Source organism: Mustelus asterias, chromosome 10 (assembly GCF_964213995.1).
Source record: "Mustelus asterias chromosome 10, sMusAst1.hap1.1, whole genome shotgun sequence".
Lineage (NCBI taxonomy): Eukaryota > Metazoa > Chordata > Chondrichthyes > Carcharhiniformes > Triakidae > Mustelus > Mustelus asterias.
This window is the reverse complement of record NC_135810.1, coordinates 4,686,842-4,701,220: the sequence shown is the minus strand read 5'-3', so window position 1 is coordinate 4,701,220 and position 14,379 is coordinate 4,686,842. Positions and strand designations below refer to the sequence as shown.

Sequence of the window (14,379 nt, the reverse complement as noted above, 5' to 3'; positions counted from 1 at the left end):
GGAGTATTGCGTACAGTTCTGGTCGCCGTATTATCGGAAAGATGTGGAAGTGCTGGAAAGGGTGCAGAGGAGATTTACCAGGATGTTGCCTGGTATGGTGGGAAAATCGTATGAGGAAAGGCTGAGGAGCTTGAGGTTGTTTTCGTTAGAGAGAAGAAGGTTAAGAGGTGACTTAATAGAGGCATACAAGATGGTCAGAGGATGAGATAGGGTGGACAGTGAGAGCCTTTTTCCTCGGATGGTGATGGCTAGCACGAGGGGACATAGCTTTAAATTGAGGGGTGAGAGATATAGGACAGATGTTAGAGGTAGGTTCTTTACTCAGAGAGTAGTAAGGGCGTGGAATGCCCTGCCTGCAGCAGTAGTGGACTCGTCAACATTAAGAACATTCAAATGGTTATTGGATAAACATATGGATGATATTGGAATAGTGTAGATTCGATGGGCTTTAGATTGGTCGGCGCAACATCGAGGGCCGAAGGGCCTGTACTGCGCTGTAATGTTTTATGTTCTGTGGGGATGGGCAATAAATGCTGGCCCAGCCAGCGACACCCATGTCCCACGAATAAAAAAAAAGACCTTTTATTCAGAACCCCATCGGCCAAACTGCTTGAGCCTCCCCGTTCAGTTTCCTTTGTTCTTGCGGTGTCTCAGATGTCAATAAGGAGCCAATGCGGCTCTGTGGGGGGTCCCTGCTGGAGTCTTTCCAAAACTGCCTTCTTCCCAAGAGCTTGACTTGGCTGTGAGCTGAGGTCACAAGGTGAAAGAACAGTGTGTTCATGTAACTCACCAGCCAGCCTCCCTAATGTTCTTTCTGAAATTAAACACAGTGTACCTCAATTCTTTTTTTATTATACATAGCGTCAAGATCACAGACGTCAAATGAAACGAGATGAAACAGCCTGGGCTATTTCCATTTCGCAACGACACAGCTTTTGCCACGCCATGTTACCCTCAGCTTTTACTGAAAAGAGAGCGAGGATTCTTGCGTTGCTTCCTGCTAAGATGACATATATTCTACCACCACAAAGATGTCACCCCCCCACCCAACCACCTGTGCAAGATTCTCACATCTACTTGGCTTAAATTCAACTCGTGGGAAAATTACTGGAGTGAATCTTGGCCACACCATTCTGCATGATACCAGAGTGTGAGACGCACTGACACAAAGTGAGTGAGGGGGGATACTTGGCACGGAAAGGGCAATTTAAAAAGTGCATATCAACAATTAAAGAAAAACCTTTCAAAACACAGCCTTTTGGAATCAGTAAGTTTCTTTCGGGATGATAAGAAACTCTCTCACTGGCTAATAATTTAGCAGTCAAACAATGTCACCTGGAATTTTTAAAACCCATCCCAGAACCCGGTGGCACAGTGGTTAGCACCGCTGCCTCACCGTGCCAGCGAGCCGGGTTCGATTCCTGGCTTGGGTGACTGTCTGTGCGGAGTCTGCACATTCTCCCCATGTCTGCGTGGGTTTCATCCGGGTGCTCCGGTTTCCTCCCACAGTCCGAAAGACGTGCTGGTTAGGGTGCATTGACCCGAACAGGCGCCGGACTGTGGTGACTAGGGGATTTTCACAGTAACTCCACTGCAATGTTAATGTAAGTCTTACTTGTGACACTATTAAATAAACTTTAAAAAAACTTTGACAAAACATAAAGTCACATGATTGTGACGAGATAAACGTTTACTTTCCAATAACTGGCCATCATTCTTGCAGCTTTTCCTAACTCAAGAGTGACGATGCATGGCTGAACTTTAATTGATGTAATCCCTTTAATCCACTGGTAATGATAAAGATTCAAAACCGTTTCAAATGTCCACAAAAGAGTACAGCACAGGGGGAGGCCATTCAGCCCATCAAATTGGTGCTGCCTCTTTAGAACAGTGATCCAGTTAGTCCCACACCTCGCCCCTACCATCCTTTCTCCTTCAATTGTTTACCCAATTCCCGGTTTGAAAGTTACCACCGAACGTGCTCCCAGCACCCTTTCATACAATCATAGAATCCTAACAGTACAGAAAGAGGCCATTCTGCCCATTGGGCCTGGATTGACAATAATTCCACCCAGGCCTGATCCCTGTGACCTCACGTATTTAACCTGTTAATCCCCCTGACACGAAGGGGCAATTTAGCATGGTCAATCCACCTAACCCGTAGATTTTTGGACTATGGGAGGAAACTGGAGCACCTGGAGAAAACCCATGCAGACACGGGGAGAACGTGTAAACTCCACACAGACAGGAATCGAACCCAGGTCCCTGGTGCTGTGAGGCAGCAGTGATAACCACTGTGCCACCCTTGAACATTCAGGCAAATTTTCCCAAAACACTGACCTGCAGGTGAGTTCTCACAAAGGATTTCCTCCGCGTCCACTCAAAGTTGTTCCTCATTAAGAAGTAGAGGAGCGTAGATGCGTCGCCCCGGATCGTGCTCAGTTTAGAGTTACAGCACTTCAAAATTTCGTAGCACATTGTGGCACACATATCAGCCCGGCCCTCAAAGAAGGTGGATGGAAACTGAAAAATAAAATAGCTCAGAGACGGGTTTCTTGAGAAAACACGGACACAGTCGGAGAATCACAAGCGGCAAATGCATTCTATCAAGAGGGGAGGAGGAAAACATTCAAATGGAGTGATATTGGTTGCTGTGATAAGTCCTCGGAGGCAGGAGTCCCTTCACTAAAATCCCTTTATTTACAAGTCTGACAACAGCATGCAGAGCGCTATCAGTCAGCAGCCTACACTCGGAGTCCCAGAGGAACTGACACGCCTGGTTATATACAGAGCAAGAGGTTCCCTGATTGGCCCTTAATCAGAGAATTCATATTCTAACAGGCCCACCTCAATTGCCTGATTAAAGTCATTAGTTACCTTGTAGACAAGGTTCCTCAGAGCGGCAAACACATACTTCAGGGCTGTCTCCGACTGATTGATTTGGACAAAGCAGAGGAGAACGTTGAACACTTTCTTCATCAGTGGGTTGTGTCCGTTGTCGGCAAGCAGCTGACCCTGCAGAGGAAAGCAGATTAAATCCATCAACCTGGGATTAGACCCTCAGCTGCTGGGAGAAAGGCCCAGGCAAGACAGGGCGGCCACACCTTACAAAGAATGAGCAGTACTGGGCATTTTGCCCGACAGGAGCACGAGGCTCCATCTATACCTCTTCACCTCACCCTATCAGCATATCCTTCTATCCCTATCTCCCTCATGTGTTTATCCAACTGTTCATCTCAGCTGCCCCATAAGAAATCAAAATCAGACGTTTCTGTCAGGTGGGGTTCCGCTGCACACACAATGATTTTGATGTTTCTATTTCAGATTCAGAGTTCTCTCATGTATTCTATTCAAATCCCATAACACTGATTTTTTAAAAAGCTTTCAGCATTTCAGTTCAATCCCTACAGTGCAGGAGGCCATTCAGCCCATCGGGTCTGCACCAACTCTGACTGATACACAGACTGTAGTTTACCCCAGACTGTTTCCCCGCCCTATCCCCATAATTCCACTCAAATGTCGAACTAATCTTGCCACAAGCAACGTTTATGTTTTCAGAAATAGACGTCAATGGAGGGGGAGCTGGATAAACACGTGAGGGAGGAAGGAACAGGCAGTGCTGATAGGCTGAGATGAAGTAAGGGGTGGGAGGAGGCTTGTGTAGCCAATGAACACCAACATGGTGTTGGACCACATGGCCTTTTTCTGAGCTGTAATCGCAATGCAAACACTCCCTGGGCAGCACGGTGGCACAGTGGTTAGCACTGCTACCCCACAGCGACAGGGACCTGGGCTCGATTCCCGACTTGGATCACTGTGTGTGTGGAGTTTGCATGTTCTCCCCATGTCTGCGTGGGTTTCCTCCCACAGTCTGAAAGATGTGCTGGTTATTTAATTTGATTTGATTTGATCTATTATCGTCACATGTATTAGCATCCAGTGAAAAGTATTGTTTCTTGTGCGCTATGCAGACAAAAGAATACTGTTCATAGAGAAGGAACCGAGAGAGTGCAGAATGTAGTGTTACAGTCATAGCTAGGGTGTAGAGAAAGATCAACTGGGTGCATCGGCCGTGCTAAATTCTCCCTCAGTGTACCCGAACAGGCGCCGAAGTGTGGCGACTCGGGGATTTTCACAGTAACTTCATTGCAGTGTTAATGTAAGCCTACTTGTGACACTAATAAATAGACTTAAAACCTAAACTGTGTTGAGAGTAAGCGTGAGCTGGTAGATTGGGGACCTGCATTGTTCGCAGGGGACAGCAGAAAGTGCACAGGGGTATTCCGAATGAACACACTGACATTAATGCCATTTGAATAATCGTACCTTAAATACATGAGTGAACAATGCCATCATATCCAGAACAGTCAGACACACTTCTGTTGCGATGTTGGCCTCGACCAGTGACTGATGAAGGACGTCAGCATCAGAGTGGGCGTAGCCTGATTAAAGACAGTGAGGTTGCTGTTACCACACGAGCAATACAGCCGGCCCAAGTGAAACACATCACCAATACACACCTTCAAATGAAGTAACCAGATCATAACTCTGAACAAGACTGGTGCTGATTTGATGGAGCTTTACTTTCTACGCTAAACCCAAAACACTCGGGAGCGGTATCGCTGCCACCGTACGTACATTACACATCGGGCAGGATTTTTCCGGCCACGCTCGCCCCAAAACCGGAAAATTCCGTCTGAGGTCAATGTATTTGCCCTGCTAATCCCCCTGACTTTAAAACAGAATTTCGCATGGCCAATCCATCTAACCCGCACATCTTTGGACTGTGGGAGGAAACCGAAGCACCCGGAGGAAACCCAGGCAGACACGGGGAGAATGTGCAAACTCCACACAGACAGTGACCCGAGCTGGGAATTGAGCGCGGGTCCCTGGTGCTGTGAGGCTGTAGCGCTAACCACCGTGCCGCCCAACAATGAGGTTTGTTCGGCCTCCAATGTACAAACGCTAACTAACGGAGGTAAATATTTACACAGAACAGGAAGAGGCCATTCAGTCCCTCAATTTTACCTCTCCCCACCCATCCCTCCCCCCACCCCCCCCCCCCCCCCCCCCAACATCATTTGGCCATTCTCTCTGTGGGCTGCCATTAGCAGCCTTTCCCCTGGTTTCTGTGGCTATGACTTATCTTTCATTCCCTCCCCCTGCAGTATAAATATCTCCCACTTTCTCTGCCTTTTAGCTTTGACAAAGGGTCGTCTGGACTCGAAACGTCAGCTCTTTTCTCTCCTTACAGATGCTGCCAGACCTGCTGAGATTTTCCAGCATTTTCCCTTTTGGTTTCAGTCCCTCAAGCCTGTTCTGCCATTCAATAAATCATGATGGATCTGTGCCTCAACTCCACCTACTTAATTCCAAAACCCTTACTACAGTAATCCAACAAACATCCATCAATCTCACAGCATCAGCATGATTCACAGTCTTCAGCAGGAAATAAGGGACGTTAAACACTGGAATACAATCAATATTATTTCCGATTTAATTTCTTTCAATGTTTAAAAAAAAAAGTTCAAAACACCCATCTTGTCCACACCTAAATCATTGCACAAATAAAGGCCATTTACCTGAAATGTAAACATTCCCTTGAAAAGGACCGACCCCTCAAGCACTCCTTCACTATCAGCTCGTGTATGTTATTGCAAATAAGAGAGGCATGTTGCCAAAGTTTTTCATCTTGCATTCATCAGGACAAACACAAAATTCCAAATTTCAAAGAATCGCCACAATTTATACAACAGGAAATAAATTTACACTTGCCCAGAAGCGACACATATTCATACGCAGCAACCCATCCTCTGCAAACAAAAGGAATATGTTCAAGCCTTGTGTACTGACTTTAATGAGGTGGACCTCTTAGAATCTGAGCTCCCTGATTAAGGCACTAATGGGGTGGCCTATCAGGGAGCCCTGCCTGTGCGCATAATGTGGAATGTCAGGGTTACTGGCACTCTGGATTTATACTCAGGAATGTCTGAGTGTTGCTGTCTTTGGAAAAAAATCTGAATTTGGTGAAGGGACACCGGCCTTGGAGGAGTTATTTCACCTTGTGCCCTTTTTGGATTATCCTGGGAGCCCAAGGTTCTGATGTGGAGATGCCGGCGTTGGACTGGGGTAAACACAGTATTTCCAGTCCATCTGACGAAGGAGCAGCGCTCCGAAAGCTAATGGTATTTGCTACCAAATAAACCTGTTGGGCTTTAACCTGGTGTTGTTAAAACTCTTACTGTGTTTCGCCCAAGGTTCCCCAGTGCTTTTTCCATGGCGACACCTAAGCCAATCACAGTTGACTTGCTAACCAATCAGCACGCTTTTCTCCTGATGTATAATCTATTTGAAATTTGGCATTCTTGTGTTTATCCTGATGGGAACAAGGAAAGAAAATGCCTCTCTTTTCAGCGAGAATTCTGTGCTACCAAACTACTGTCTGTAAACATGGATATTATAATAAAAAGGCACTAGTTGTGCTTGCGTGAAATAATCCAGATCAGAGGTTCCCAAACCGAGAGGCGCAAAGTGTAAACTAGCTGCAATGGTAATTATTGCAATCTGTATTATTTTCCCCATTAGTGACACTGTTGCCAGCACTTTACTACCTCGTCAGCCCGAGGCTAACGGAGAATTCTGTTCTGCGAGCCTCGCCTGCCCTGATTCCAAGGCAGGCGTGCCGGTTAAATTCTGGTTTGTGACTCTCTCCTCAACTCTCCTGGGCTGATTCCCAACTCGCCTACAGGAATCCCAACTCCTTGCAAGCAGCTCAGATCAGAGACATTCTCAATGTTTATCAGAACCAAAGAAGAAGTTGTTTGCCTGATGGTCCGTAGCTCTGCACTGCTGCTCATGAGCCCTGGGGCTACTGGGATATCTGGGTTCCTTGGGATATTTACAGAGAATGAAACTTGTTGAGGTCTCCAAGATCTCTGCATCTCTCGGTGCACTGGATTCTTTTCCATAGTTCATTTTGCCTTTTTCAGACTTCCTGATACTGCTCAGCTTGTTGTTAATAATGGCTTTCGGGCAATGACTACCCGTCAAAGGTCTGTCATTGATTGTAAAGCACTTTCCGGATGTTCTGAGGACGTGTAAAGCTGTGTCAGTGCAAGCCTTTCTCTCCCATGAGTTCTTGGAAAGAATTAAACTTGCAAGTTACCTCCTTCAAAGCAAGCCTGTGATTCACTGCTTCCCATCTTCACCAGCCAGACTGCCCACAGACCCAGTCCACCTCCGACTGCAGAGATCTGTCCACCCTTGGGCTGGTCCCAAGTGGGAGAGGAAAGATCTGGGCTTTCGATAGCTTGTCATTTTAATTCCCTGTCCCAGTCCCAGCCTAATAATCTGTCAGGCCTTCCTGCAGCTATCCAACAAATCTCAATATACTTCTGGGCAGCAGCATCTCATGCAATCATAGAATCCCTACAGTACAGAAGGAGGCCATTTGGCCCATCGAGCCTGTACTGACCTCAATTCCACCCAAGCCCTTTTCCCACAACCCCACACATTTACCCTGCTAATCCCCCTGACACTAGGGTCAACTTAGCATGGCCAAACAACCTAACCCGCACATCTTTGGACTGTGGGAGGAAAGCAGAGCACTGACAACAATCCCACTGAGGCCCTATTCCCGCAACCTGCTAACCCCCCCTGACACTAGGGTTAATTTAGCAAAGATACTAACCTGCATATCTTTGGACTGAGTAGGAATTCAGAACACCCGGAGGAAACCCACGCAGACACGGGGAGAACATGCAGACTCCACATAGACAGTGACCCAAGCCGGGAATCGAACCTAGATCCCTGGCGTTGTGAGGCAGCAGTGCTAACAGCTGTGCCACTGTGCCGCCCATGCTTATCAAGAATCGATCTACCTCTGCCTTAAAAATATTCAAAGCCTCCACTGCCTTTTGAGTAAGAGACCCACAGCCCTCTGAGAAAATAAGTCCTCATCTCCGTTTTAAATGGAAGACTCCTTATTTTTAAACAGTGACCCCTAGTTCTAGATTCTCCCACAAGAGGAAACATCCTCTCCACGTCCACCTTGTCAATACCCTCTCAGCATCTTAAAGATTTCAATCAAGTCGCCACTTCGGGACTCAGTAAATTCAACACCTTCACAATCTAACCACTCGCATATTCTGCTCTCTTTTTGCATTCTCGTTTATTTTTGGACGGTAGCAAGTGATGATTTTCTTTTTCCATTCACATCTCCACAAGATCCACTCTTTCTTTCATCACTGTTCCATTATCCCTGCTCCTCGTGCCGAGGGCAATCATCCTACTTCCCATTTAATCCTTCCTGCTATCCCCCCTATCACACACCTTCCCTTTTTGTTCCTTCCCAGGCCTCTCCCGGTCTGGTTTCAAATCTATTACGTCCCCAAGTACTCCCAGTTCTGATGGAAGATCGTGGACCTGCAACGTTGACTCTGTTTCGCTCTCAGGCCTGTGGAGTATTTTGTTTTTGCAGCGTTTTCTCTTTTCATTGGAGAAACGAGAGCAGCTATTGGTCAAGTCACTGACACCGTCACACGGGACCTTCCTGCGGTGGGCTGGCCTCGCACGAATCCCGGTGCTCGGGGTCTTACTGGGTGGGCCGGGAGTTAACTGTTGCAGTCTCAGTGAATCATAGAATCTCGACAGTGCAGAAGGAGGCCATTCAGCCCATCAAGTCTGCACCGACCACAATCCCACCCAGGCCCTATCCCCATTACCCCATGCATTTACCCTAACTAGGCCCCCTGACACTAAGGGGCAATTTAGCAAGGCCAATCCACCTAACCTGCACATCTTTGGAGTGTGGGAGGAAACCGGAGCACCTGGAGGAAACCCACACAGACACGGGGAGAATGTGCACACTCCGCACAGACAGTGTCTCAGCAAGATGGGAAGCACATCCGAGGAATGATTCAGCCAGCAACTTCCAACGGCATGACTGGATTGTGGACTCAAAGAGGGAGCAGAATTTGATCAGCTAAAGGAGACCCAAGTTGCTGAAACACTGAGCTATGAGCTATAAGCCTCCAACATCAATTAAGCAAAACACAGGGTGGCACGGTGGCACAGTGGTTAGCACTGCTGCCTCACAGTGCCAGGGCCCCGGGTTCGATTCCCGGCTTGGGTCACAGTCTGTGTGGAGTTTGCACATTCTCCCCGTGTCTATGTGGGTTTCCTCTGGGTGCTCCGGTTTCCTCCCACAGTCCGAAAGACGTGCTGGTTAGGTCCATTGGCCATGCTAAGTTCCCCCTCAGTGTAACCCGAACAGGCGCCTGAGTGTGGCGACGAGGGGATTTTCACAGTAACTTCATTGCAGTGTTAATGTAAGCCTACTTGTGACAATAATAAATAAACTTAAACTTAAAAACACGTGCGTGCAGTCCACAAATCTCCAAAAGGAACAGCAGCAAAAACAAACCAAATTTGGGAACCTCAGTCTGACAGCGATCAGAGTAACAGACATGTTAAACCAACGAGATAAACTTGCAACAAAAAAGAGAAAGTGCGAGAGATACTCAGCAGATCGGACAGCATCTGTGGAGAGAGAATAGAGTAAGAAGTTTAACAACACCAGGTTAAAGTCCAACAGGTTTATTTGGTAGCAAAAGCCACACAAGCTTTCGGAGCTCCAAGCCCCTTCTTCAGGTGAGTGGGAATTCTGTTCACAAACAGAGCTTATAAAGACACAGACTCAATTTACACGAATAATGGTTGGAATGCGAATACTTACAACTAATCAATTTAACTAATACTAATTTTGATTAGTTGTAAGTATTCGCATTCCAACCATTATTCATGTAAATTGAGTCTGTGTCTTTATATGCTCTGTTTGTGAACAGAATTCCCACTCACCTGAAGAAGGGGCTTGGAGCTCCGAAAGCTTGTGTGGCTTTTGCTACCAAATAAACCTGTTGGATTTTAACCTGGTGTTGTTAAACTTCTTACTGTGTTTACCCCAGTCCAACGCCGGCATCTCCACATCGAGAGAGAATGGAGCCAACGTTTCAGCTCTGACGAAGGATCCTCCAGACTCGAAACGTTGGCTCTATTCTCTCTCTGCGGATACTGTCAGGCCTGCGGAGAATTTCCAGCATTTTCTGTTTCAAATTTCCAGCATCCACAGTACTTTGCTTGTATCTCAGAGATAACCTTGCTGTGTCTTACCATTGTCTACAGAAATCCCAAGTACACTGGACAGCTTCCTTACACTGGAAACAGAGATAAGTTCATTTCATTACTAATTTGTTGGCACCAGCACACAGTCTATGCAGGGACTCACATTCCTGTTGACTTTTAAACAACAGAACATCGTGACAGCACAATTTCACCCACCCCGCCCCCCCCCCCCCCTCCCCGTAAACTTTGTGTACACTGAATGAAATCTCAGGAAGGTTCAATGTGAAGATCCCTTGTTACGTGAAATAAGTGGAACTTGATTCATGTAATTACATTTTAATTTAGTGCATCAACCTTTCACAGAACTGATAACATTTATAAGGTCCATTTTTTTTTATTCATCCGTGGGACATGGGTGTCACTGGCTGGCCAGCATTTATTGCCCATCCCTAGTTGCCCAAGGACAGTTGAGAGTCATTGCTGTGGCCCTGGAGTCACATGGAGGCCAGACCAGGTAAGGACGGCAGATTTCCTTCCCTAAAGAACATTAGTGAACCAGATGGGTTTTTCCGACAATGGTTTCATGGTCATCAGTAGATTCTTAGTTCCAGATTTTTTTATTGAATTCAAATTCCACCAGCTGCTGTGGCCGGATTCGAACCCGGGTGCCTAATTAGCTGAGTTTCTGGATTAATAAGTAATAATACCACTAGGCCATCACCTCCCTCAATGTTTTTTTAACAAATTATACATACTAATACCAACCACATTATTTTTATTTAGGGAAAGCCACTAACGAGTGTTTGAGGAAACAAAATATTGAATGGATAATATGAATTTTAATGTACACTAACTGATTGTACGGTGATATCAGATGGAGATCCTTCACAGTACCGGGTACTCAAACCCAAAGTTTCAACTCTAACCTACAACCATAAGAACAGAAACATTATTATGCAGCAGTGTTTGCAATAGATCCCTTGCTCGTAATCATCACAGAACGAGGGCGTTCAGCTCAGGATGAAGGTTTGCAAGTGAGAGCGGAAACTAATCCCACTAACCCACCCCTCTCAAACGTGGCCCTGTTATCTGTGTCCCCTCCCGCCCTCAAGCCCCCACATCACATACGCTCTCTTTCCTTCTAATACAACAGTCTCTGCCTTGACTCGTTCCCCCTCAGCGTATGACAAAGCGTTCTGCGTTCTAACAATCCACTCCTTCATCATTCATAAAATCAGTCACCAAGTTTTCATCTCACACACGCCTCCCCTCATAGTTTTGGCTGGGTGGTTACGGCTCTCGAATCTCAAGGCTCTGGATTCAAGCTCCATTCCAAGACTCCAGCACGAAAAACTAAGCTGTTCAAAGAGAAAATGAAAACTAACTCCCCCCTTCCCTATTTCTTCCCGCTGCAACCTTCCCACCCTCCTCGCTTTCACTCACAAATCGGGATTTTTGGGAAACATCTTCAGCAAATCTGCTTTCGCTTATAATATTCTGCATGCACCCCATTATATGAAATAGAAGCTAAGCCATTCAGCCTATCGAGCCTGCTCCTCTATTTGAGATCTGATTGTGGTCTGCCTGCCCTCATTACCCTTGTCTCCTTTGTTGATCAAAAATCTAACACAGCAATGAATATATTCAATGACCCAACCTCTACCCCTCTCTGGGGGAGAGAATTCCAAACACTAATGACCCATGAGAGACCAGGAATTTCTCATCTCCCCTTAAGAAACTACAATGGGTCATGAACGAAGTCCAGCCCACCCCTCAAACCAGTCTCCCATCCATTGACTCTGTCTACACTTCCCACTGCCTCGAAAAAGCAGCCAGCATAATTAAGGACCCCACGCACCCCGGACATTCTCTCTTCCACCTTCTTCCGTTGGGAAAAAGATACAAAAGTCTGAGATCACGTACCAACTGACTCAAGAACAGCTTCTTCCCTGCTGCCGTCAGACTTTTGAATGGACCTAATTCGCAGTAAGTTGATCTTTATCCACACCCTTGCTATGACTGTAACACTGTGGTGACCCACTGTAACTGCGTGTTGTACGCCTGGACACACCCCTGCTGCACCTGACCCGAGACTCCTCCCTTTCCACCGGTCGAGGTATAAAGGTAACGGTTCCTCCCCTTTGCCTCAGTCTGGTCCAGGCTAGCTACAAGGGTGTGTTTCAGTTCTTAGCGATTAAAAGCCTGTTATAATTTCACACTCGCTATCGTCTTCGTGAACTGACGGCGCGTCAAACACTACATTTTGCACTCTCTCGTTTCCTTCTCTATGAACAGTATGCCTTGTCTGTATAGTGTGCAAGAAACAATCCTTTTCACTGTATACTAATACATGTGACAATAATGAAACTAATCAAATTATTCTGAAACTGTGTCCCCCTAATTCTGGATTAATCCACAAAAGATCACGTCCCCTCAGAATCTTATATTTTTCAATAAGATCACCTCCCTCATCCTCCCAACGACTGTAGCAATATCAAATAACCGTTCAGTCAAACCATGATGTGGAGATGCCGGCGTTGGACTGGGGTGAACACAGTAAGAGTTTTAACAACACCAGGTTAAAGTCCAACAGGTTTATTTGGTAGCAAATGCCATTAGCTTTCGGAGCGCATCCATCTGACGAAGGGGCAGCGCTCCGAAAGCTAATGGCATTTGCTACCAAATAAACCTGTTGGACTTTAACCTGATGTTGTTAAAACTCTTACAGTCAAACCATGACAGCAGCCCCCTAACTCAATAGGAATGATAATAGCGTGGCCACAGCAGTGGGGAATCTGGGACGGTGAGTGACAGGACCAACAATCCATCTGCTGAAGCAAGCAGATTTAAGGATGTGTAACATTATTAACTCTCAGGTATTTTCCATTCAAAGCCTCAACATGCAAAGGCAAGTCCACCTCATGTCAGACTAAGCTAAGTCCCTGACACTGCAAAATGCAGACTTACTTGTTCGAGAAAAACTTCCCTGAGACAAAGATTGGAATTGAAACTTTGTGCTTATGGGTACACGGTTCCAGCGAGACAGGAAAGTCGTTGATTCAGTCATGTGATATCACCGCCTGTTAAAGTTTCTCAATGGAATATCCCACAAAATGATCGGAATCTTGAGTGATTAGCCATGGTGTGAAATCAGCAGGGGGTTCCAAGCGTGGTTGCCTGTTCAGCAAGATGAATTCTAGAGATGGGCCTTCAACTCTGAACCTACAAACTATCCGAGTTCTATAAAGCTTTCTCTGTGAAAGATTCTGGTAGAGTGGACAGGGAGGAACTATGTCCCCTAGCTCAATGGTGGCACAGTGGTTAGCACCGCTGCCTCTCAGCACCAGGGGCCTGGGTTCGATTCCCAGTTTGGGTCATTGTCTGTGTGGAGTTTGCACATTCTCCCCGTGTCTGAGTGGGTTGCCTCCGGGTGTTCCGGTTTCCTCCCACGCTCCAAAGAACTGCGGGTTAGGTGGATTGGCCATGATATGTTGCTCCTTATTGTCAGGGAGATTAGAAGCGTAACCGGGATAGGGCCTGGGTGGGATTGTGGTCAGTGCAGACCTCCTTCTGCACTGTTGGGATTTTATGATTCTATGAATGGTCAGTAACCAGAGGACACAGATTTTTAGGTAACTGGTCACGAAACCAGATGGGAGACTAGGAGAATTATTTCTCTAAAGCATTGAGAGTTCCGATGACCTGGAATGTGTTGTCCAAATCTGAAGTGGGAGGAGGTTCCCTAGTAATCTTCAAAAGGGGAATTTGATAAATACTTGCAGGGGAAAATGAACAACGATGTGGGGTAAAGAATACGGGATTGGGGGGGGGGGGTGAAATGTGGAACCAATTGGATAGCTCGTTCAAAGAACAAGCACAGACAAATCAGGCCGAATGGCCTCCTTCTGTGCTGCAAAACTACATGGACTTGGAGGTTTTAACAACAGGAAATGAGTATTGCTATGCTACTTTGTAAATAATATATTGAGGACCCAGTTAACCAAGTCCCATCTCTTCCTCAGAATGTTAATAATTAGTTTTAATGACATTATCTGACTCCAAGTAAACATAAAACTTCATTAATATGTATTGATCAGATAATTATAAAGGGCACTTCACAAGCTATCAAAGGTCGTGACATGAATCCGAATAAGGTTGTAAATAATCAGGTTCCACTTAAAACATCGAACCAATCTTTTCCCAATTTCCTGCAGTGTACATCGTATCAACCAGTCAGGAATGTGGATCGCCATTGGC

The 14,379-nt window shown here is 46.2% G+C and overlaps 1 protein-coding gene across 7 annotated transcripts in view; it reads right to left on the bottom strand.

Annotated features, from left to right (window-relative positions):
- LOC144499506 (dedicator of cytokinesis protein 9-like) overlaps positions 1-14,379 on the bottom strand; it is a 359,791-nt gene that overhangs the window by 63,964 nt on the left and 281,448 nt on the right. For 5 of the 7 annotated variants that reach the window (XM_078221534.1, XM_078221537.1, XM_078221531.1 and 2 more), the window contains 3 exons: positions 4,327-4,442; positions 2,878-3,015; positions 2,341-2,523 (listed from right to left, as the gene is read on the bottom strand). In XM_078221534.1, coding sequence (XP_078077660.1) covers positions 2,341-2,523; positions 2,878-3,015; positions 4,327-4,442 — 437 coding nt within the window. Of the gene's footprint in view, positions 1-2,340; positions 2,524-2,877; positions 3,016-4,326; positions 4,443-10,170; positions 10,215-14,379 lie in introns of all 7 variants that reach the window. The other 2 variants (XM_078221538.1, XM_078221535.1) reach the window with 1 other exon arrangement.